The sequence below is a fragment of the Ixodes scapularis genome, unplaced genomic scaffold (genome assembly GCF_016920785.2).
Source record: "Ixodes scapularis isolate PalLabHiFi unplaced genomic scaffold, ASM1692078v2 ptg001913l_1__unscaffolded, whole genome shotgun sequence".
Classification (NCBI taxonomy): domain Eukaryota; kingdom Metazoa; phylum Arthropoda; class Arachnida; order Ixodida; family Ixodidae; genus Ixodes; species Ixodes scapularis.
Genome location: NW_024610207.1, coordinates 162,365 through 184,123, shown reverse-complemented (window position 1 = coordinate 184,123; position 21,759 = coordinate 162,365). Strand labels below are relative to the sequence as shown.

At 46.2% G+C, this 21,759-nt stretch overlaps 1 protein-coding gene across 1 annotated transcript; it reads right to left on the bottom strand.

The window, feature by feature from the left end:
• Positions 1-12,492: 12,492 nt before the first annotated feature.
• On the bottom strand, positions 12,493-20,946 carry LOC115317271. Its single transcript, XM_040208586.1, has 8 exons — positions 20,908-20,946; positions 20,556-20,705; positions 20,097-20,261; positions 19,612-19,798; positions 16,072-16,314; positions 13,114-13,285; positions 12,869-13,014; positions 12,493-12,662 (listed from the first exon to the last, which is right to left on the bottom strand). The coding sequence occupies exons 1-8, from the start codon at positions 20,944-20,946 to the stop codon at positions 12,493-12,495; spliced, it is 1,272 nt and encodes a 423-aa protein (XP_040064520.1).
• Between the last annotated feature and the right edge of the window lie 813 nt (positions 20,947-21,759).

Below are 21,759 nucleotides of genomic sequence, written 5' to 3'. Positions count from 1 at the left end.
GTGCCCTTCCGACAATCGATCGTATTTAATTATAACTTTCGATTGAGCCGAGCATTTTAAAAATGCTTCTCGAAACGAAATGACAAATTACAGTACCATACCGCCCAAAACAAATTTGTACGATTCTTGTTTTATAGATTTGTTCCAATTGGCCCACAAACTATACATAGCATCGTACACATAGCAGATGTTAGTGAGATCGGTATTAAATGTCTGTACTTGATTCACTGCTAAGCTGATGGGCAGTGAAAGCTATGTACTCTCTGTCATTAGATCAGTCAGTCGCCTGTCCCTCAGTGCCTGATCCACTCTATGCCCCTTGACTACCCGGAGAGTATGACAACGCTGCATGTATGGCGACCTATTTTTGACTGTTCCTATGAGCATGTAGCTTCTATCGCCCTGTCAGCCTAGCAGTGAACATACTATAGTCGTTTGCTTGAGAGTTTAGCGAGTCATTTTTAAGTGGGGGACTAAATTTGTTGTGCAAGTGCTTTGGACATGCGTTGTGTGTGTGCTGTTCGTTGCCCACGAAGCATTACAATTGCCAATGGCATTTTTGTCGTTTTTTTTTCTCGATTCTGCATGAGCATATCATGTCTGTCAGGCTTGCCCACACTAGAATCAACATATTTCTCTGCAGACGACATCCGAAAAACAAAATGGCAGTACTTGAGCTTGCCGAAGATACCCTCGCGTGCATGATGCTCGTGTTTGAGCATAGCCTCCTTTATTATACAAAGCCTGTCAAATCGCGAAAGACTCTGGTTTGAGGCTTGTCGCTGTCTTTAGTCTCTGCCTGTCGCTCTAGTGGGACTCGGGCATTATAAAGGAACACATTTCCTTTTGAGTGACATCCCACACCCTCTCTTCTCTTCCTGCAGCCAACAAGCCATCGACTGCCCGCCAACAACCCGATTTTTGTGGTGCCGGACCTGCCCGATAGAGTGACTGGGAAGGATTGTAACAATAATAGCTTAGAGGTTTTGATACACAAAGACTGCTGGACAGTACATGGCAGCCCTGTTGCTGTACATTGTTCTGCAAGCCTTGTGTCGCACGTTCTCTATGATGGTAATGTTACTTATCATTCATAGTCAACCACTCTGACAGCACTGGCAAAACCTTCTCAAACAGCCTTTTTAAAGGCCTACCATATCCGTTTTCGAGATGCTCACTTATGGAAGCTGCCTCCCATGTCTCGGAAATTTTATAGTTGAAACCATTAAAGAAAAGTGTCCAAATTACCTGGAATATGCCAAGAACTACATAACATCACTTTTACTGTGCACTACCTTTGCAGAACAATCTGCATAGTGGTGGAACCACAGAAATTATAACATCTTTTATGTGGGGATGCTACAAACTTTTTAGGAGCCTTTAAGTTAAGACACAAAACACAGAAGTTAGAGAGGTACAAACTTTTTACCATTTATTACGTCGAAAGCGCAATGTTTCAGCGCAATGTCATTGAAATATAAAATCTGCCTACAATTTAAACATAGCAACACACTTTGCTCATCTTAATCACGTACCAAGCTTTTTTATACCAAATAGAGCTGCATGTCGGCTACCCCAGGACAAGTTTGTGTGCACTCTGCAGTCTTTCTAGCCTCCAAGAAATGCTGGCACTTCCATCATTACATGCACCCAAACGCCAAGGCAAGGTGAACGAACCAGAAAGTAACTGTATGGAAATGTCTTTATTCCGTGCTGGTCTTGGGGAATGGAGGGGGGGGGGGGGGAGCACAATGACGCCGCGGCAAGACTTATAGCAGAACCTGTATGCCTGTTGGTTTGCTGGTGCGAGCGTCAAGTCTACCAAAATGGAGTTCCGGTTCATTGGTTGTGCGAAAAACATTTCTCGCACTGCTAACTTTTAGTCAAGGCAAGAAATTCTTGACCACAGTGTGTACACCAATGATGCTCGATAAAGATGGATCTCCATTGTGATAAACAACTCCCATCCACCAATCGGCAGACGCATTCTCTAGCAGTCAGGCTCTGCCGAGAGCCCCAGGCCCGTACCTGCAAAATACACATAAAAAGAAACAAAGAGAAGCAAGCATTAGACACACAATACGGAACTGAGCAGTCGACGAAGTGCTCAGTTCTCTTACTCAGTTATTCGCAAGAGTAACCCAAGCTGACTAAACCCATGCTGCTACCAAGAAACGGCTGCAACTGAAGTGCCTAGACATTGTCAGGGAGCATCAGCGCCTGCATTTTAAAGCAAACCTCAGGCCCGATACAGCTGTGGTCGAGTAAGATCCCTGTCGCGATGCAGCACATGAATCTCCGAATAGCAGAGTGCCTCAGCAAGATAAGGAATGAACAGAAAAAAAAACTGATCTCAAACTGTCAACCCGACACTCACAGGGAAGCTCGCAATCTCTTTACACGCGTGCAAAACAAACATTACACCTGACTTACCTTCAAGCACCGTCAGACCCACAACCAAGACATGCGGTTAGAAAAGCAAGCATGCCACCATGTGGCTCAAGACAGCTGTGAGCGAGGAACACCTTCAACGCTTTCAGCAACGAGCCAAACCAAGAAGCACGTACAGTGCCTCGGCCAGCTGGTGTTATGCAGTGAAAAGAGAACACCAGACAGCTAGTGTAGCGAGTATAGACGATTGCAAGCCGGGCGACTAACCGCCGCCATATCTCTGCTCGAGCAGGCACGCCCGTGCGATTACGAGCTTGCGAAAGCTACGTTCACCCGCGCGTTGCACGCGCTTGCACGCATGGGACACCACTTGTGGCGCCATCCTTGCAATTGTCTATACCTGCGGTGTTCACGTGCAAGCAACCTTTAAACCCACGTGGTAGTACCTGGTAGTACACACCGCTAAAGGCAAAGACACGCTTGTTCTTGTCTCGCACGCGGTCGCGAGAGCGGGGGCGATGGGAAGCAAAGTACCTTCATGTAGTCAGCCAGGCGTTTAAACGTATAAACCTTGTGAATTTGCCGTCTCGCGAAAGTACAGTGCCTTATTTCACTGAGATGGTGCACGCTTCACGTTAAAGGGGTACGGAAACGAAATTTTAGCGCCGATCTTTCTGCATAAATATGGGCTAGGGACAGGCACCACCTCGGAAATGTCAATATCGGGCTGTAAAACACAGGAGAATTAATTTTAAACTTAATTAAACGATTTCAAATTCGCATCTGGTGGATGGTGGGAAGTTCTCGTGACATCACTTGTTGCATAGGAGCAGCGCCGTTCCGCGGCAATACGGCGTGCCGGCAGAATTAGCCTCGGCCTGAACGCTTTTGCAAAGCCTTGACGGAGAAAGCCAAAGCGTAGTTGGCCACCGTGAGCTCGTTCTCTTTGCGGCTCTTTGCACGACACGAGCGTGCTTCTGGCACGGCCGGTATTAGTTGCTGCGAGTTGCGAGCCGACGTTAAAAAAGATGTTTGAACTACGAGAGTGTCAGCAAGAGCCACGCAAATACCTGTTCACACTCGGAGCGGACACGCGCGTTTGATCAAAGTGCTGGATTCGCTCTGTTAGACCGCGTTTCGGTAAGCGCTTCTGGACCGATCTTTTACGATTGCAACTCGATACTGACATGACACTCGGCAAAGAAAGGTTGGACCGACAATCGCGTAGCTCCTACGAACTGCTATAGCTCGACAGTGACCTAGCGTCGTGTCAGAATAAAAATGGCATACTAATAACAAAGTATACATACCGTGTTGCATAGGTAATCCGTATGTTGTTTATTTGAGCTCTATCACACAAAACAAGGAGATAGAATCAATGAGAGTCTCTTTTCGACGTCAGCGTTCGTCACCGCTGTTTCGGAAAACAAGGAGATGGAGATGACAAGGGGAAAAGATTGACCTCTGAAACTTAGTTCAGGGATCAAACTATTCATCCGGGAAGGGTCCATAAGGCTCACGCAAGCATATTCCATTCAGCAGGCCAGCCGGTCATGGGCAGACGGTCTTGCCCAAGGACCGCCGGTGGAACGGTGCGCCGAGTCGGTGTTGCTGCTAGGCCTACTATATTCTGCCGAGCTCGCTTGGTCGGTAGAATCCTGGCCGTTGTAGCTCTTCTCGGGTGTTTGTGGATCCTGCGTTCTTGATCGTGGTTGCTCGTTTCAAGTGCTCCTTCGTTTTTTTCTTGCTGGTTGAAGTCGGGACGCACGAGGAGAGCACGTAGAAAAATAAATGTCCGTTGGTCGTCGCTACCAAGTAACTGAACGACGCTATCGGCCATGTCGACTTAATCGTAAAAGCTGCGGAGCTGTCGTAGGGTTCTGTCGTAACCTGCGCAAAAGTTACGATACTTTCGTTTCGAGAATACGGGTTATCTCTCAAATTTGTCGTACGAAGTTTTTCGACGTAAGTTCGCTTTGAGAATCCGACCTCAGAGCTGGTTTTCTCAGTGGTGCCGTGGTGGCCGACTTGCCGTGGTGCAGCGTGCGTGCAGCCCTTGCACATCCCAAACGGCCACGTTGTCACAGGTCGTAAATCGTCGACGCGCCACCAAGTGGCAACGCTCGTAACCACAACATCCACGCCGTAGCCTTTCCCGGCTGGCACAAGTGACCTCACGAATGCGCGCAATATCCCAAGACGCATCGCGCTCTCCTTTGGCTGATTTTTGAGCGCGCGCCCAATCGGGCCCCTCAAGGTGAAAAATATAGCCATCCGTTCAAAATACAAACGCCCGATTATGATGTACAGATATCATTGTTCATATTGAACCTATTTCTGACCATAATGGGTGTATTTCAAGTTTCGCTTCAGTATCCCTTTAATATTTATGCGGTGGTACATATGATGAAAAATATACTAAACATACCAAACAAAAGCTAGCATACCTTACCTGGCTCTTGACATACGGAAGGACTCGAAGAAGTCCCGGCAGTCGGGGTCCTGGTACATCTGTCGCACAGTGGTGGCGTACTCGCTGAGCGTCTTTCTAGATCTCAACAGCGTGCAGATTGCCCTTCGCTGCTTCTTGCTGATACTCAAGTACTGCTCACATGCAGCCGCAAAAGCAGTCAGCCGAGTCATGTTGACGGTTCTTGCATTGCTGACGTACTACCTTACCACACAAAGGTTCATTAGCTCAGCAGTCCCAGCTACGTACGTGGGATCCTCACGAAACGCCATTACGAAAGCAAAGGAATAAAAACGGGGACGGCGCCGACGGCGCAACCAGGCGCAGCCAGCGCAAGGATCCCACAGATTAATTTTCATTGGACACTCACTCGGGACCAAAGCTGCATTTCGATTGGTCGTCATTTCACCGCCAGAAAGCGCTCGTGCCTGCGTGCGCGCGTGCGCGCTCGCCCGAAGCTGGTTCGTCCAAACCAAACCGCACGTTTCTGACTCAGAAAGCGCGCCGGAAACATCAAAAACGTCACGAAATACGTCACATACGGGGCGCGCACGACCTACAGCCGCAAAAAGACGCGTTGGTTTGGATCGCGCTTTAGCGCGTGCGTTCTTTGCCGGGGCCATCTTTCTTGAATGGGTCAGTGGGATCCACGCGTCCGGCTTCCCGTCGCCCGTCCCGTTTTCTTGTTCGTCCCGCCAGACCCAGTACGTCATCATGACGTTCACGCTAGCTGTGCTGTCATTAGCTGGACGCATCCGACAATCCGTCCGCCGTGCGAAACTATCTGGCGCGTTGAAAGCACGTCGGATCGCCGATCCGACGTCTGAAGCGACCAAATTTTTTGGATCAGGCAGTCGTACTGCCGGATCGGATGTCGGATCGGAGGGATTTTTCGCGCATGTGTTTCGCGCTTCAGCCTGCCCCTGCGCCCCGCCTTCCTCCCCCCCCCCCCCCCCCCCCGGGAAAATGGAAAGTCTACGCCGCTGCCCCTTGCCACGCAGTTAGCACGAACAAACTATCGCCGGTGTTTCCCACTTTTTTCTTCTTGTTAGAAGTGAATAATGTTCAGGAAACTGTTAAAGGGGTACTCCGGCCATTTTTCGAGCTACCTTAGGTGATGGCACTATCGGAACATCGGTGATCTGCCCTTTCTAAAATGGTATTTGGTGTCTTAGAGCTCATCTTCGTTAATTAGAAAAAAGCAAATTAAGACGATACCGGAAGTAGGTTTTTGACTTCGGTTGTTAGGTTTCGTTTTCTCGGGCGGCCGACGCGTGACGTCAGTGGCAGGCAGGGCGGGCGGGTTGAGCGCATTCTGTTCACTGGTTAGCACGTGCGGCGGTGCCGACTTCGATGGATTACTCCGATGACAGTAGCAGGGAGTCGGATCAAGTAATCGACGATTCCGATGTTGACCTCAGCGATTCTCCATTCGCGTTCGACCCGCTGGCATTGCCTGCTAACGGCAATGCCGACGCAGGCTGGGCCCGGCAGCCCGCGGACAGGCACGAATACTGGTAAGAACCTGTTTCATAGTATCATTCAATTGCAGTTTGCTTTGTACTCATCTTCTATTCGTGTAATAGGTGTTCCTGCGGTGAATGCCGACCCGTACAACCTGACACCGCACTCGAAGATGTAGATCTTTGCTGCGCGGAGGTGGCCGCAGTGAACCCGCTGCGCGGAAACAGCTGCATCACACTGCACGAATTGTTCCCACTGTTGTGCCTCCGCAGGGACTTGTTGGAAATTCATGCCCGCCACGTGCGGTTCTACACACCGACATACCTGGAGCACAGCGACGGCAACAGGTAAGGCCAGCCTTTTCGCTCACTTCTGCAGATTTAGCCTGAGAAATTTACGAGCGCGCGCTCCACTTTTGGGCATTTCGGATGGGTCCCCGATCCACTCGAGGCCCCGTTTCAAATCTAAGAGCACACGCTTGTAACCTTCACAGCCCGGATGGGGTCTACGCTCGAGCACATCTTTCTTCTATTTCACATAAAGTGCGAGCGAAGCAGAAAATACAAGAGCATGTGCTTGCACTGCGCAAACCCGCGCACCTGCGATTCTGCAAACGCGCTAGCGGTGTCGTGTGCGCGATGTGGTAGAAAACAAAAGAGAATCAGGGACAATAAATGATACTCTTGGATAAGCAAGTTAAACAAAAAATTTAAAAAAAGCAGATATGCATTTTTTCTTTCTTTTTTTTTTCAGAATACTTCGCTATACGGCGTACCGGCTCTTCGTGTGGTGGGTGTGGGGCTTCCTGGGTCAAGGAAATCGCCAGAAGCTGCCAGCCTGCGTGCTCAGGCGAATCCGGAAAGCCTTCCCATCACGGAGCTACGTCAAGTTTTCATGGACATAGGTAAGTTAAGCACAACACTCAGTTCATACAATCACATTTATTATCCAAGCATGCACTATATAACAATAAGTCCTCAGATCACAATTTTGAAAACTGGAGAAAAACTATATTTCAGAGCTGAATATTGTGAATTTTGCAAGCAAATTTTGGGGCTATTTCACAAAACAAATTCGATCTTTCTTACGTTATTTATGTACCCTAAAGAACCTCGGCATTACATACGAGGGAAAGTAATACATGGCTTGCATTGGGCATCGCATCAGCCGCCGTTGTTCTGCACCATGCTCCTGTGCCCATACTTTCTGCAGCATACATTTGGCACAATTGAATTGGTTCATTCGGCAAGGCTTGCCAGGAAGAACAAATTCGATAATACGAAATGTATGCTGCAGAAGGTGCGGGCACAAGAGCATGGTACGGAGCAGTGGCCTCTGGTGTGGTGCCATATGACGTCACGTGCAAGGCATGGATACACACAGTAAGTCTTTGTGAACAGAACCAAGAAACATATAAGAGTAAAAATAATGAATTTACAAAACACAAGCAACTAAAAGCAAATCATGTAAATAAAGACACAGTGGAATCAGTTCAATCAATGCAGAAATTTTTCAACCTATTGAGGCTGGAACATATAAGAGCCGAAACAAAAGGACAAGTGATCACTGAGGGGGGTAACTTCTCCGGGTAAGCTTCTTCAATCCAAAATGGCAAAGAGATAAAGTGCATCGGTTATATAAGTGATGTGTGGTTGGGCCTAGCTGGCCGTCTCTTATTTTTCTATAATGCTCTTCGGTAATTCTCATATTTTGGCGCTTATACATGCGGGGCACAGAGGCATGGTGGCATGGAAAAGGTGTGCACGAAGCTACGTAGGGGGGGAAGGGGGGGGGGGGGGGGGGGCTTGACGCTGAGATTGAAGAGACAGCACTGCAGTGAACGCCAAAACACACAGAAGACTCCACATAAGACACCGATTCCTGTATTGAAACGTCCAGAGACACCCGGCACACAATCCATCTAGGCTTTGCAAAACCAGTACACAAGCACACCTAAGGTTGCTATATATTAAAAGGTAGCTCCAACCATTGTCTGAAATAGGGAAGATAGATTCCTCCTCGGCCATGCCCTTTCCCTCTAGAAATTTCTTTCCCGTGCTTCAATTGGATGGGGAGCCACACTTGACCGTTCCTTTCAATTATCCCACTCGATTCTGTCATCTGCTCTGAATTGGCGCCATTTTCGTGCGAGGTATGGAGGTGGTTTTGTTGCTGACAGCCCTGTCTAGGCTTTTTTTTATTTTTTATGTCCCACGACCTAGGAGGCAGCGCGATGCCATCTTGCTGCACTATGAATTGTATGAACAGCGTTGCAAAGAAAGAGGAGCTCTTTAGCGTCCCAACGGCAAAAGAAAATCTTCAGCGGAAAAGACACTGGCTTTACCAAATCAGTCGGAAAAGTTTCGACTTCTTCTTGGAGAGATGAGTGTATTTGGTGGGTAGTTAAATTCATGAGGCATGTAAATATCAGACTGCATATTACTCCATGCGCACATGCAGTTGCAGGTAGTATTCAATGATTACAAAAACAGTATGAAGTAAACCAAGCTGCTGGTTAACAGAACGATCCATAATGTTTAAAATTACCGAAAAGTCCTGGGTTCGCACGTGTCGTGCTGTCTTTTATTTTAGTAGTGCGGATTTTTGGGCGAGTTGGTACTGAAGCTTTAAAAACGTAATAGCACTTCAAGACAGAAACAAAAGTAGGAATGAGACGACACAATACGCTAGCGCATTGTGTCGTCTCGTTCCTACTCTTGCCTCTGTCTTCAGGCGCTATTATGTTCTTAGTCTTTTATTTGCCTAACTCAAGTGATGCTGAGTCTGCAAATGTACTTTGTTCAAGATACTATAGGGGGTATTCACTGGATACCATATTTGAGGGCACTGTTTAAAGCACATGCTCAGAACGAGCTCACATTAATGGGCTGGTAAGACCAATAATTTTGATAGTATGGAATGCACCTTGCCCAAGAACTGTGGAATTACGCTGTCAGCATACGCTCGGCAGTCGCACACACAGCTGTGGCTTCCAGTAAATACTCCCTATACTCCATCTTATGAGTTGCGAGCAGCAGTGGCAAAAACAGTTGAGAGTGCGGTTTTCAGATTTTCTCTCCTCTCATAAGCACTCGCGAAAGGAAAGCAAATCTGAAAGCTACAAGTGTCCACACCTATGTTTTTGCTGAACACAACTTGTGACATGAAGTATAAAAAGTTTTAGTAGCAGCCTACGCTAATGATTGTGGGCCTTGTAAGCGCATGCTCAATCCATACACAAAGCGATGGCATGAGCTCCTGCTAGCAATGCAGTCCTTGCCTATGATCCACTAAACTGTATTTACACACAGCAAGAGGTGCCTTCTCATGTGCCTGCTCTCAGCACTAGCTGCAATAAATGGTTAAACGCAATATATATTTGCAGTGCATGTCAATCTCACAAAATACATTCACATTTTTTATCTTTTAAATTGTCTGTGTTCAGCAAAACTGAAGAAAGCTTGTTTTCACACCCGAGCGACTCCAACTCTGCTCACATTATTATATTTGCCAATCGAGACATCTTTTCCTGCTTCAGAACTCCAATAAAGGTGCGCAAATGCTAGTTTCCCCACGTTAAAAAACAAAACTGTTTTCATATCTGAAAAAAAAAATTGTTTTTCGCATGCAATAGCAAAGAAGTACGGCCTGCCACATAGGCAAGCACCTTGTATGCCTTGCACGAAAATGGCGGCAGGGGAGGGGGGGGGAGGGGGGGACATGGCGCAGAAGGAGGGTGTGGAGGATCGCCCTCGATTGGAGGAAGGGAAACCTGGAGAGGGGGAGGTGCGCTACCTTTCAGTAAATAGAACGCTAGGCAAACCTACCTAGTTGTATTAGATGCCTGTAACACAGAAGGTTGAGGGTATGTCAAATGCCTCGGGCAAAATCTGCAGCTGCCGTTGAAACGAAGCCTCTTATTAAAATTGACATACCACAAGAAATGATGTCTGACAACAGATATGCGTCCATCTCCAACAAGATTAAAAATTTTTACAAGTCAAACAGAGTGCAAGCTGTGACAGCAGCAGTATACCATCCTGCGACAAATGGGCAAGTAGAAACCCATGTTGCAGAACTCAAGAGGTCACCCATCAAAAACAGAACAGGTAGCGTACAGCGTCGTCTGGCCCGTTTCCTTTTTCAGCAACATTCCAGGAGTCGCAACAGCGAAGGCAATGTTCAGCCGAAAACTACCCTGCCCCCTTGAGTTGCTGAGGCCGAAGACCGGAATAGATGTCAAGGAAAATCAAGACAAGCTCAGTGCAGCACGACGCTTCTTCAGAGGGAAGAAAGTACTTCGCCGACAATTCCCGACGAAGCTGGATTCTGCGTCGTATTGGTCTATGTTGTTGGCTCATCGATGACAGCAGCAAGGTACGACATCATTTGGACTACATCCAGAAGACAACACAGGCAAAAGAGAGTTCTGCTCCATCAGCCTAGTAGGCTGTGACACAGATGACATTTGCAAACCAGATGCTTCACATGATATTGCTGAAACTGCGTCATGTGCAGCATCCCAGTCGCCCAAGTTCCAGACAACTAAACGCCAACGGTCAGGCATTCCCCTGTAAGGACTTCCTCCTGGGTGGAAGGATTGATATGTTGCAATAGAAAAGCTACCATCGTCAGGAACCGCACAAACAGCGATGAGCACCAGAGCTTGTGCAAGTGTGCGACACACGTAAACACTCCGGCAAGGGACTTTGAACTGAACGGACGGTGGGCCTAGTTGGCAGTCCCTTATTAATGCTCTTGGGTAATTAAAGTAACTATGACTTCTCGAACGTAACAATAAATTGGATGATCTATGGTGGGCCAGCCATAGCAAAGACTCTCTAAATAAATGGTAGGCAAGCAAAACACCTTCTAGTGCAAAGAGGTAACAGGTTAAACTGATGTTTCAGGTCGGTTACACTGGTAATGTGAGGAGTCACGAGCTATGAATCTAGAGGCTTTGTTTTGAAGAGATTCAATATTACCTGCCAGATATGCTGGGAGAAAATGCCAACGTACGAAAGGAAAGTTGGCAACGGGTTGACTACAGAAGAAACTTTCATAAACAAAATCGGAAATGCTGATGGGAATCCTGTTCAGATTGACGTAGAAAACATACCACTCTGCAAATGCTCTCTTCGTGATTCACCCAATGACTTCAAAGGCAGTTTTGACATGTATGCCACGGGGAACCTAAAATAGAAGGAAACGACCCAAGGACGAGGAAACAAAGACACGATGCGGCAGGACCACTCAAACCGCATTGAGGAGAGCGATGTAAAGTTATACGACAAATCCAGTGGCCACGGCAACTCGAAGTGGGCACCCTAGGGTGCAGACACAACAAACCGCCACACTATGTACCGTGAAAGGACACCCAGAGTGTTTGACTTCCAAGTGCTGATGCAAGTCACCGTACAAACTGCACTAAGTGAGGCTTTGCGATGGGTGTCCTAGGTTCTTCAAACAACCCAGACACCACAGCATAGCCAACTAAGGGAGGCTTCAAGCACTACAGATAGAATGACCACGGCAAGCTCCCTGCTTGTGCCCACCTACAATCCACCGTGGGATGCCCAGCCCCTACAGTGAAAATATGGCTGAACAAGATGACCACATAGCTGTAGCCTACGGATGGAGTAACTAGCAAACAACCTATTTCACTCTCAAGAAACTTCACGGCATGTCCAAAGCATGGTAAGACAGATTGGCCATTGTTCAACGAACTTCGGACAAATAAAAGGCAAAAATGAAGAAGGCCTTCCCATCGGTATCAGGTTTCCAGCAGAATGAGTGCGCAATGAGAAGAAAAAGTAAGAATTACATACTTAAACGATCCATTGAGCCCTCACAAACTGTAAACTACCCACAGAACTGGTGGTCCACGGCTGCACCATTTGGCCCGAAAATGTTAGATGTCTCAACCAGAACAAAGAAACAATCAGTTCTGCATGCACTACGTTAATCACAGAAAAAGTATGGTGGCATCTTGTACTACCAGAGCATGCAATGGCCCAGCGCGCAACTGCAGCGATGAAGACGCGCTGCAGTTGCGTGTTCGGCCATTAGAGTGGTCGGAAAATACTCTATGCCATGCACACCGGTGTTCCTGCTGACTGCGATTAAGGTAGTAAGCACACATACAGAATCGTGCAGGTTTCTCAAGTTTAGAAGCGTGATCTATGCCTTGCGATGGCGTCCTCCAGCTGTGGTTTCACGCCACACTTGCTGCTGAGAGTGTCATGGGACTGCCGGTAAGCAGCCCTCTCGGCAATGGCGTAGGTGGGCCACCGAACCAAGCACCCCAGCACAGCGTCGATCAGCTTCTGCACATAGTCTACGAAACAAAAGTAGTGTGAAAAACCATTATAAATTGTACATTGCTGTTTTCCATGCATTGATTTTCTCCTATCTAAAGTAGCAGCTGAAATGTCTTAGTATGACCTCTTTTCATAGCTTCAAACACAACTTTTATATTTAATACTTGCACTCATGATCACAACTTTATGAATATTACAAAGTGCTTAAAACTCAGATCCTCACCATATGTGAGTGCTTCTTTGGCAGGCACAACAGTCCATCGCCTGTCCGCCTTGGAGCACTTCTGATGGAACCTTGGATTTCCATCTTCGTCGATCAAGACGTCCCTGTCCGCATTATGGTTGAAGTGCAGGGCCGCGATGTAGGTGCTGCAGTTAAAATGTGAACATATCTGAATGGCTGTTTTCAAAATAATGACATAAATATTTTGCACTTGCAGTTACATTGTCTAGTTCTATTTTTCTTACCGTGATAGCATTCCCTCAAAGAGGAACTTGCTCGACTTCGGGGCAAAGTGGATCAAGACTGCATGAAAGGACTCTAGTCCAAACGTCTGCTCCTTTGCCGACAGGAATGGGATGTCCCTCAGGAGGTGCGGTGCCATCAGGATAGCTTCCAGCTTCTTGAATGTCTCAGTGCCTGGGCAAGTTTAAAAGCAGAACTTTGTTATGGAAGCCATCAATTATTATAATAACATTGGTAATCCAGTGTTAGGTAAGAGATATTTCATGTAGAATACAAAGTAACTTACAGCTAATGCACTTCATATAAAGTAGTAACTACAATAAGTAAAGTGCTCCTTAAGTAATATTAATTAAAAGTATTGGACGGTGGTCCCCAAACCAGTTGCAGTCACGTCTCGTTGATATGAACAGCCTCTTTTCTCCAAAAACGCTGTTTATAAAGTGACTCATGCACAATAACAAGACAAAAAATGCACGTATTTACCTGGTTTGTCACCAAAAGCTCTTTATATTTTGGGTATTATTTACATAAACAGAGTCAATAATAATTGGACATGACTGTGTGCTGAATGCATGAACTGCGCCTTATTTCAATGGAGCCCTGCCCAACTAAAACCGAACCAACAGCTCCATGACTCAGCACAATGGGACAGGCTGAGCAGGGGTGGCCACTTATTGAGGTTGATTACTGCAATTTTACTGGCTTTAGTATAAGCACATCTCTCCACTCCCTCACTCACCTAGCCATAGGTAACTGCCAAAAACTGTCAGCTAGTGGATGGCTCATTCAGTAATCATTTAATCTTTTTCTGGGGTTGTGCAAGTCGCAGAACATCTGTCTGGAAAAGCACTCCTGTATTTCTCAGCAGCAGCTATCATCACTCTTGTTATTAAGTGAGTACCTTCCCCCATTTGAGCTGGTTCAATAAGCGGCTGGTTAGGCTTTCACCAGGACAACCATCTCACGAGATCAAACACCAGTAATTAGGATGACTGCCGAATTCCTGGAAAATTGCAAGCAGACGCGATACATCGGAGCTCGGGCCACCATATCAGCGTGAATGGAGTGATTCAGTCAACATGACCGGCAATAGACCATATGCGAAACTGCTTGGTGGTCTGGCACCACCGTGCATGCGGCCATCTTGGTAACATCAAGTATCTTCAGTTTCGGTTTCTCAGCATTTCCAGAACATGGGCGCTTGGCCACTAGGTGTGAATCAGAAACTTTTTTTGTTTTCTGACTTCCGATCATCCAACGTGGACAAAAAACTAGGCTGTCATGCCTTTCATCTCTTCACTTCACTTTATTACCTTAAAGACCTCCCCATGAGGGGTACTACATCTCCGAGAGCACTTTTAAGTCTTTTTTCGATGCAAATACCAATGAAGTTGTTCTGTTTCCGGGTAGACTGCTCCATGCCAATACATGCGACTCAAGGTTAGCTTTTTTTTTATTTGTTACTGGCGAAAGGTTTTTTTTCTTTTTTTTTTTGTAAAGCTTTGTGTTTTTTTTTAAGAAAACCGTGCGCTAAACAATATTTTTCAGGCATTGCAAAGAGCTCAAATTGGTTTCAGATAGCATTGACCTCAAGCACGTGCAGTTGACGGATGTTGCACTATTAATCAAGATTTGTTCAACCCTGGCAGAATAACTGCACTAACTTTCTCAAAACTACTTCGCACTAAACAAAAATTTTACCTCAACTACAACATCCCACCCCCCTCAGAAAAAGAAAAAGTGATTGTAAAATGAAGGTGGCACCGTCCACGTGGCTTCATTCGACGTCCGCAATGCAAGTTTTCGCGACCGCCGACATAGAAGTTATAGCCACTGCGATGACACTAAGTTAAATGGCGTTCAACCAAAAAGACAGCAAAATCCCATCTCTGTGAGTGTTGAGCAAACAGATACGTCGTCCGTGTCTGTTGTGTTTTCTATTCTACATGAGCATGCTTTAAATATTCAAGACTATTATATCAACAAACTCTCCTAGCTGTTTAGTTTTAGAGGTGTTTTACAAACCTCGCGTGCCGACGCCAGATCAAGTGTATAGAAATCGCTGCAAAGCAATGAAATTGTTTCCTGGCTTTCTAAAGTAATTAATTTTTTTTTTAAGTATATGACATTAAAATGTGGGCTCTGTGGTGCTTTTAGCTTTTGTTGTTCACTGTTGACCATACGCATCTTCAATTATGATTAGTGGCGTGAAGTATTAAAACTGTCATCCTCTTGCCTCGCTTTACAGCCTTGGTCTCGTCCGCATACATTGAGCTGCTTGCACACCAAGAAAAACGCAAACCGACACTACAACGTGAAAAAAAAAGGTTCAGAAAGAAATTTGGTACAAGTTCGTGAAAAGATTAGGGCCCAGTTGTCAATGGCTTAATGTGCGATAACATCCACATGTTTCTTCGCGTTTTTACCCGATTGTTTTTGTCAAAAGCTGCATCTCAAGTAACAAATAAAAATAAGAAAAAATTGGGAACCCTGTTCATGTTCGTGTTCACGGTATGCACAAATCGAAGGTTTATCGCTGCATCCGCAGCAGAACGCAGCAACGAGTTGGCATTGCATCTCTCGCACGAAGCGTGGTCACTTGTTTACATGGGGTCTTTGCCGGTCGGGTCACTGGTTTCGTTTTCTCGCCACTACCAAGATGGCGGACGTGGTTCTCGGCACGCTACTGATGGCGCTCTACATTTCGCATATGGTCTATTTGCACATATAGCAGCAGCACAGCTAGCCTTTGAATTTTTTCTAATTTGTCTATCTTCTTAGGACTCCATACCACATTCGCATACTCCAAAATAGGACATATCACTGTTTTGTAAGCAGTTAACTCTGCGTCTCTAGTAGCGTTATTTAGCTTCCATTGTATGAACCATAGACCCCGATATGCCCAAGATATGCTTTACAAAGTACTTCAAGGACTCTCCAAACAACTGGGTAAAACTTGCCTTCCTCGAGCCAGAGACGATCAGAGATCTTGCCGTGTTCACAGGCTGGGTGTAGGGGATCAGGGTGCTCATGGACATTGATCATGTGCCTGATCAAGGACACCCACTTGGCCAGGACGAGCTTGCCGTCCCCATCACTCGTGCGAGCACACCAGTGGAGGTGCCGGATGATGGTTTTGATCCACTTCAGAAGTGCACTGTGCTTCGTTCGTCGGGCCACAGCGACGATCTTCTTGTTAACACCTAAAAACCAGTGTATTTAACTTATAAGAACATGTTATCGAGTGCACAATGGCAAAACCACAGTTCTTGGAAGCTCTGGTTTAGAAACTTTTGCTATGCTCTCAGAGAGCTTTGGCTGGGAAGAACTGAAGCACGAGAAACATGGTATGGTCTATTGATGTTGCTGTCGTTGGTTGCAAGATTTTTAGTGCAAGATCATTACTGGCCATACTCTGCCAAACTAAATACATTAAAGAGTGTAAGTAAGAGTGCACTATGACAGTAAACAGGTATATAGCTAGAGTTCTGCATTTTATGATAAATGAGATTTTCTGATAGATCCGATCGGTGTCTGAGTGGTCTAGCGCACACCAGCTCAGAGCACGTGGAGCGAAAGCTCGTGCTGCAGAACCCAGGTATCCTGGGTTCAATCCCCGCCCCTGCCCATTTCGATCTGGATGAGCATCATACCAGCGTGCGGTCGTGTATCACTACTTCGTGATGCACGTTAAAGACCCCAGGCTAGCCAATGTACTGCACTGACTAAATTGCTCATAAACTGAGAGACAAGTCGCACGTTGAGGCTGTTTATCTTTAGGCTGTCGAAACATACAACAGAAAAACACAGGGAGGCAAAAATATTGAGGATTCGGATACACCCGAAAACTCGAAATTTGGGGGCTACCAGTTGTAAAAATTTGAATGGTATATATTTTTGCTTGAATTGCGAGATATTGTATGCTTCGCACAAAAACAGGGTATCCTTCTTACGACAAACGTTGAACATGTCAGGCCTGGCCAGCTACTCAGCATCTGGTCTTACAGTCGGACAAGTATCTTTCCTAGACATGCAAATATCTTGTAGTGGCCTCCATTTGCTGCAGACAGTCTTTATGCACCTATTTGCACATTCCCTTGCCGCATCCATATTGACAGGGGTGTAAACTTCAAGTAGGCTTTCTCAGTAACAGCATGTGGTGACCAGATGCAAGCTATCTGCTGGTTAAGCTAAGAAATATCTGTCCCTTTCAAGACTAAAGTAAAGTAATTGTGTTGTGACTATACCAGAAGTTGGTCAGCCCTAAGGGGAATCTGGTGTCTCAGCTGTAGATGAACTGCTAGCCTGGGGTCTTTAACGTGCACCACGCAGTAGTGATACACGACCGCATGCCGGTACGATGCTTATCCGGATCGAAACGGGCAGGGCTGGGGATCGAACCCAGGATCCCTGGGTTCTGCAGCGCGAGCTTTCGCTCCACATGGTCAGATTTGGTGCGCGTTAGCCCACTCAGCCACCGATCCCCCTTTTCAAGAATCGTTGCAGCGTTTATTGCTTCTAAGTTTTTCTGCATGCAAGTTAGCGCAAAGAATGGAAAATTTGCCCTTCCCATCACTGAGTACTGGAATTCTAATTGGCACATACTGCTGCAGATACATTGGCTTGAGACAAGTGAGAGGTTTTAAATATGTGCATGCATTTATTTCCAAAGACATTTATTATCATCATAGACGGCTCAGCTCTTATTGTGTTGTCTATGCAATTTTTATTCTAATGAATCTACTAACTGCAGTCCCCTACCTCCGCCAAATGATTTATAAACCAAAAAAACTCCCAATTTTTGCAGGCAACAAACGAAATCTTTGAATATCTGAATTTAAAGGGCAGCTCAGGTCCATCTTTTTTTAATTTGGGATTACGACTGTTCTTAGCTAAGGCAGCATCCCTGAATTGCAAGGTATTGTGCATAGTTTTGTAAATATCACAGCTCGAAGTTTGGTTTCGGGCGTCTATAAAAAACCTGAAACTACCTGCCAGAGGGATGGCAACACTGATCATCAGACGTACAGCCACGACTGAACGTCACCGTGGTGCTGCGGCACGCAGTACAACGTGCAGAATCAACTGCAGCTCCAGTGTGACGCGATGTCACAAGGGTGCTGTGCCAGTGCTCCTTGACAAAGAGCTAACTTGCTTGCCGCCCAGTAAAGGGCAGCTGGTCTCATCTTTAAAATTGGTTTTAGTGGAGTATGCAACTTCACTTTGGCGCAATATTTCGGCTGTGGTCATATTTCGTGCCACTAAAACTAAGCGATACCAAGTCATTTATTTTGATTCGTTTTCGACCAGAGTTACTTTTTAAGATAAAGAGTACTCTGAAGAACACTCGGATTTCACTAAAAATTGAACTTAAAAAATGCCGCACCCTAGCTGTTGTTTCTGTAAAATGCCTATATCTTCAAGAAAAACTACAAGATGTTCACAAATGATACGAGAGGCTGATCCCTTCGGGAGAGGGCGGAGTGGAATAGAATAGTCACCAACATTATCGAAATGTTCTGCTGTTTTCTATTTTTGCTACGCCTGATGTCTAAAAATCACATAATCATAGCTGCACATTGCCCACTGCTACAGTTGCTGGAGTGAGGAAGCTCCCACAGTAGTTTATGTGTGCACAGCTGGGGGCATCCATCGATGGGTCAGAGAAATTCCTAGATGGGATACTGATGAAGTTTCCGGACCCAAACTATCAAAAGACTGTTATGTAATTAACATTGTCTCCGAAACACCATCTACCTTTGTATTTAAATTGTTTGTACTGAACATGTGCCAATATTTCTTACAATCACACACTCAGCCCTCCCAAACCACCATATGAAAGAATGAGGTACCACTTTGTATTTAGCTTATTTTTTAATGAAATTATCTACTAAACCTAAGAACTAGTGCAAAGTCTGGCCACTATAACCATAAACAGAAAATTTCATATTGCATCGTGCATACAGACGTAGGAGTTACCGGAAAATACCGGAAGAGCACCCACTCATTTTTCACTGAAAACTGAATCAATCTAGACATGGGCACTTGTCCGGTGAAATTATTTACAGAATTCCTAAGTCTGAAACATGTTAAGAGTGGATGCTTGAAGTGGGCACTTCCACGGTATCTTACAGTACAATGTTTCTCAGTCAGTTTAGACAGCAACAAAAATTATCCCTGCGGAATTTTGCAACCTTTTCTGGCAACAGACACCACTAATCAGTTAGGCGTGTCAATTAAGCCCATGGCTATGAAGCAATCACGGTTGCTCAGAGAATTGAACTGATGAATGAGGGTTATTCTTTCCACTATAATAAAAAGTCTGTGACTTTGGAGTGTTGAATTATGAATCAATGATTAAGTTCTTGGGAGAGCCAGGAATGACAAAGCTTAGAATCAAAAAAAAAGAAAAAAGAGCAGCATCTCTAAGCCAGGAATTACAGACAGCATCACCAGCCATCTGTCAGCAGCTGACAATGACTGCAGAACAAGCATAGTACCTTTGGCAACTTGCCACACATCGAAATGATGTCTGAAGTCAGGATGGTTCCTCCTCAGGGCAGCCTTGCCCTCGGAGTGCCGGTCGGTTACCAGCGTGTCGACCGACATGTCTTGGGCACGGAGGTAGTTCAGACACCGCTCCATCCCCTCAGTCTCCATCCTGTTGCTTGACGAAACCTCGTTGGACTGCAAAATATTTTCAACGTGCAAGAGATCAACTTTGATCACACTGCCACAAAATGGGCAGACGTAAGAGACAATTTGACAGTTGTCGTGCACCTTATTTGCACTGATATGTCACTGTGTCCTGAAGAGCCCTCAGTTTTCCAAATTAATTCTCAGTTCTTTGCCGGGTAAATCACCGTTCTCAGCTGTAGTTTCTCTGCGGCTTCAACACTAAAACATTCCAGTTAGTTTTTTAAGTTGGTCACAAGAGGCCAAGTCCACAAGATAATGTAGCAGTACTTACAGCGTAATGCCTTACTTTCACAAGCTCAGTGTGCAGGACACGGTTGGTGGACGTCTCCAGCAACGTGTATGTGCCGAAGTCTGCGGAGCGGCCTGGCGTGTCAGCCCTCCCGTCTCCAGCAAGGCACAACCGCTTTCCTCGAAGACCATCGAGGAGCGTTGCTTGCTCGAAGTGCCAGACCTACGATAAATGAGAATGTACAGGTGAAACCCCATCTGCTATTGCAAAAATTTTAAATTGCCACACCTCAGTGACTGCAGGCAGCAGGTAGCAGCGCTGGAATGCGAAGTACTGCGTCTTCTGCAACGACTGCATGCCCATTAAAAGAAAACAGTCGCAACACCTTGGTCGGGCTGCTTCCTGAGAACAGGATTGCAGAGAACACTGAAATGTTCCCCATTGGCTTCCTGTTCAAAACAGGCTGGCTGCGCCAGGTTCGAGAGTGTGATAGGGACATGTCACTTCAGCCCGAACCATCGTGCCCACAAAGTCCAGCTTCACTTTGCATTCTGGTGCACCACAGACCAGGCACCTGTCGAGCAGCTCCCTCAGGCACGAATCGAAGACGAGGAACTTCGGCTTGTAAATCTGCTCTGGCTTCGGTGGCGGTCGTGGTGCACTGGTCTTGGAATAAGATGCAAACAAAACGTGATAAAGATATGTGCTGTATCCAAGGGGCTTCTTAGTTGCATTTTGAGATTACGTGCATGCTTTGACTATTTTGGGTCAGAACTTGGTTAAATACAGCAGATATGATGTATTAACTGTGAGTATTCCACACATTGAAGAGATTCTAAAAAGACAGCTTCTTTTGCTGTCCTTCTACCTCATTACTGCCGTTTTTAACCTGTAAATTGACAAGCATTTTTACTCGGAAAGAATACAGAAGATTAAGGTGACAATTCTGCATCTAATCATCAAGGTAGGCAAACTTGTTTACAATTTAATAAATTTATTACCAACATTTAAATTCTTAAATACCACATTCCAAATGCTGTGAAGCTTACATCCTACTTTGTGTCATACCAGATGCTTCCCATTTATTAATGTGAAAGCATTAACTGTCCCATAAAACGAACCGGCATTATCAGCTTTGGAAGCCGCACGCAGAACGGCACCTAAAGTCCCTTGTTCCAATGGAGCGAAGCCTGTAGTCTGTGGCAGCGATTTGATGGATAGGCTCCCTTTGGCTGGCGCACGCCATAGTTTGAAGGAACGAGGCTCCCATTGGGTGCACGCGTCATAGTTCAAGGAACGCCACCCCTAGGTGCTGTGGGTCCCGCCCCGGTAATAGGAACACGCTGGTGTGCACTCGGCCGCATCTGCTCCTCTCGACGCCGACGACCATGGCAGCGCCTTAAGCATCTACATCGTCAGCGGCTGCAACCTCGGCAGTAGTGAAACCTGCCCGTCCATGCAAGTACACCGCAGACAAACTAAGAGCGGAATAACGCAGCACAACAAGCGAGGGGGCAGGCAGCGAAATCCACCATCGTTGTCAAGTCTCCGAATACACGACGAGCAGAACGAGCAGTGGCGCTACGTGCTGGAAGACAGAAAAAAGCCTTTTGAAAGTGTGAGGCACAAGCAGATCGCAATTCAAAGCGTCCCAGGCGGCAAGAGGATGAGGAACTTCAACAACCTGAGGCGGAACGGAAACAATACGTCGCAGCCGGCA

Excerpts from the sequence above, each read along its gene's own strand:
- LOC115317271 (XM_040208586.1), bottom strand. The coding sequence starts at position 20,946 with ATGCTTGTCAATTTACAGGTTAAAAACGGCAGTAATGAG. Across the intron at positions 20,706-20,907 it reads TTAAAAACGGCAGTAATGAG|ACCAGTGCACCACGACCGCC; the intron begins GTAGAAGGACAG and ends TCTTATTCCAAG. Across the intron at positions 16,315-19,611 it reads TGTGTGGCAAGTTGCCAAAG|GTGTTAACAAGAAGATCGTC; the intron begins GTACTATGCTTG and ends ACTGGTTTTTAG.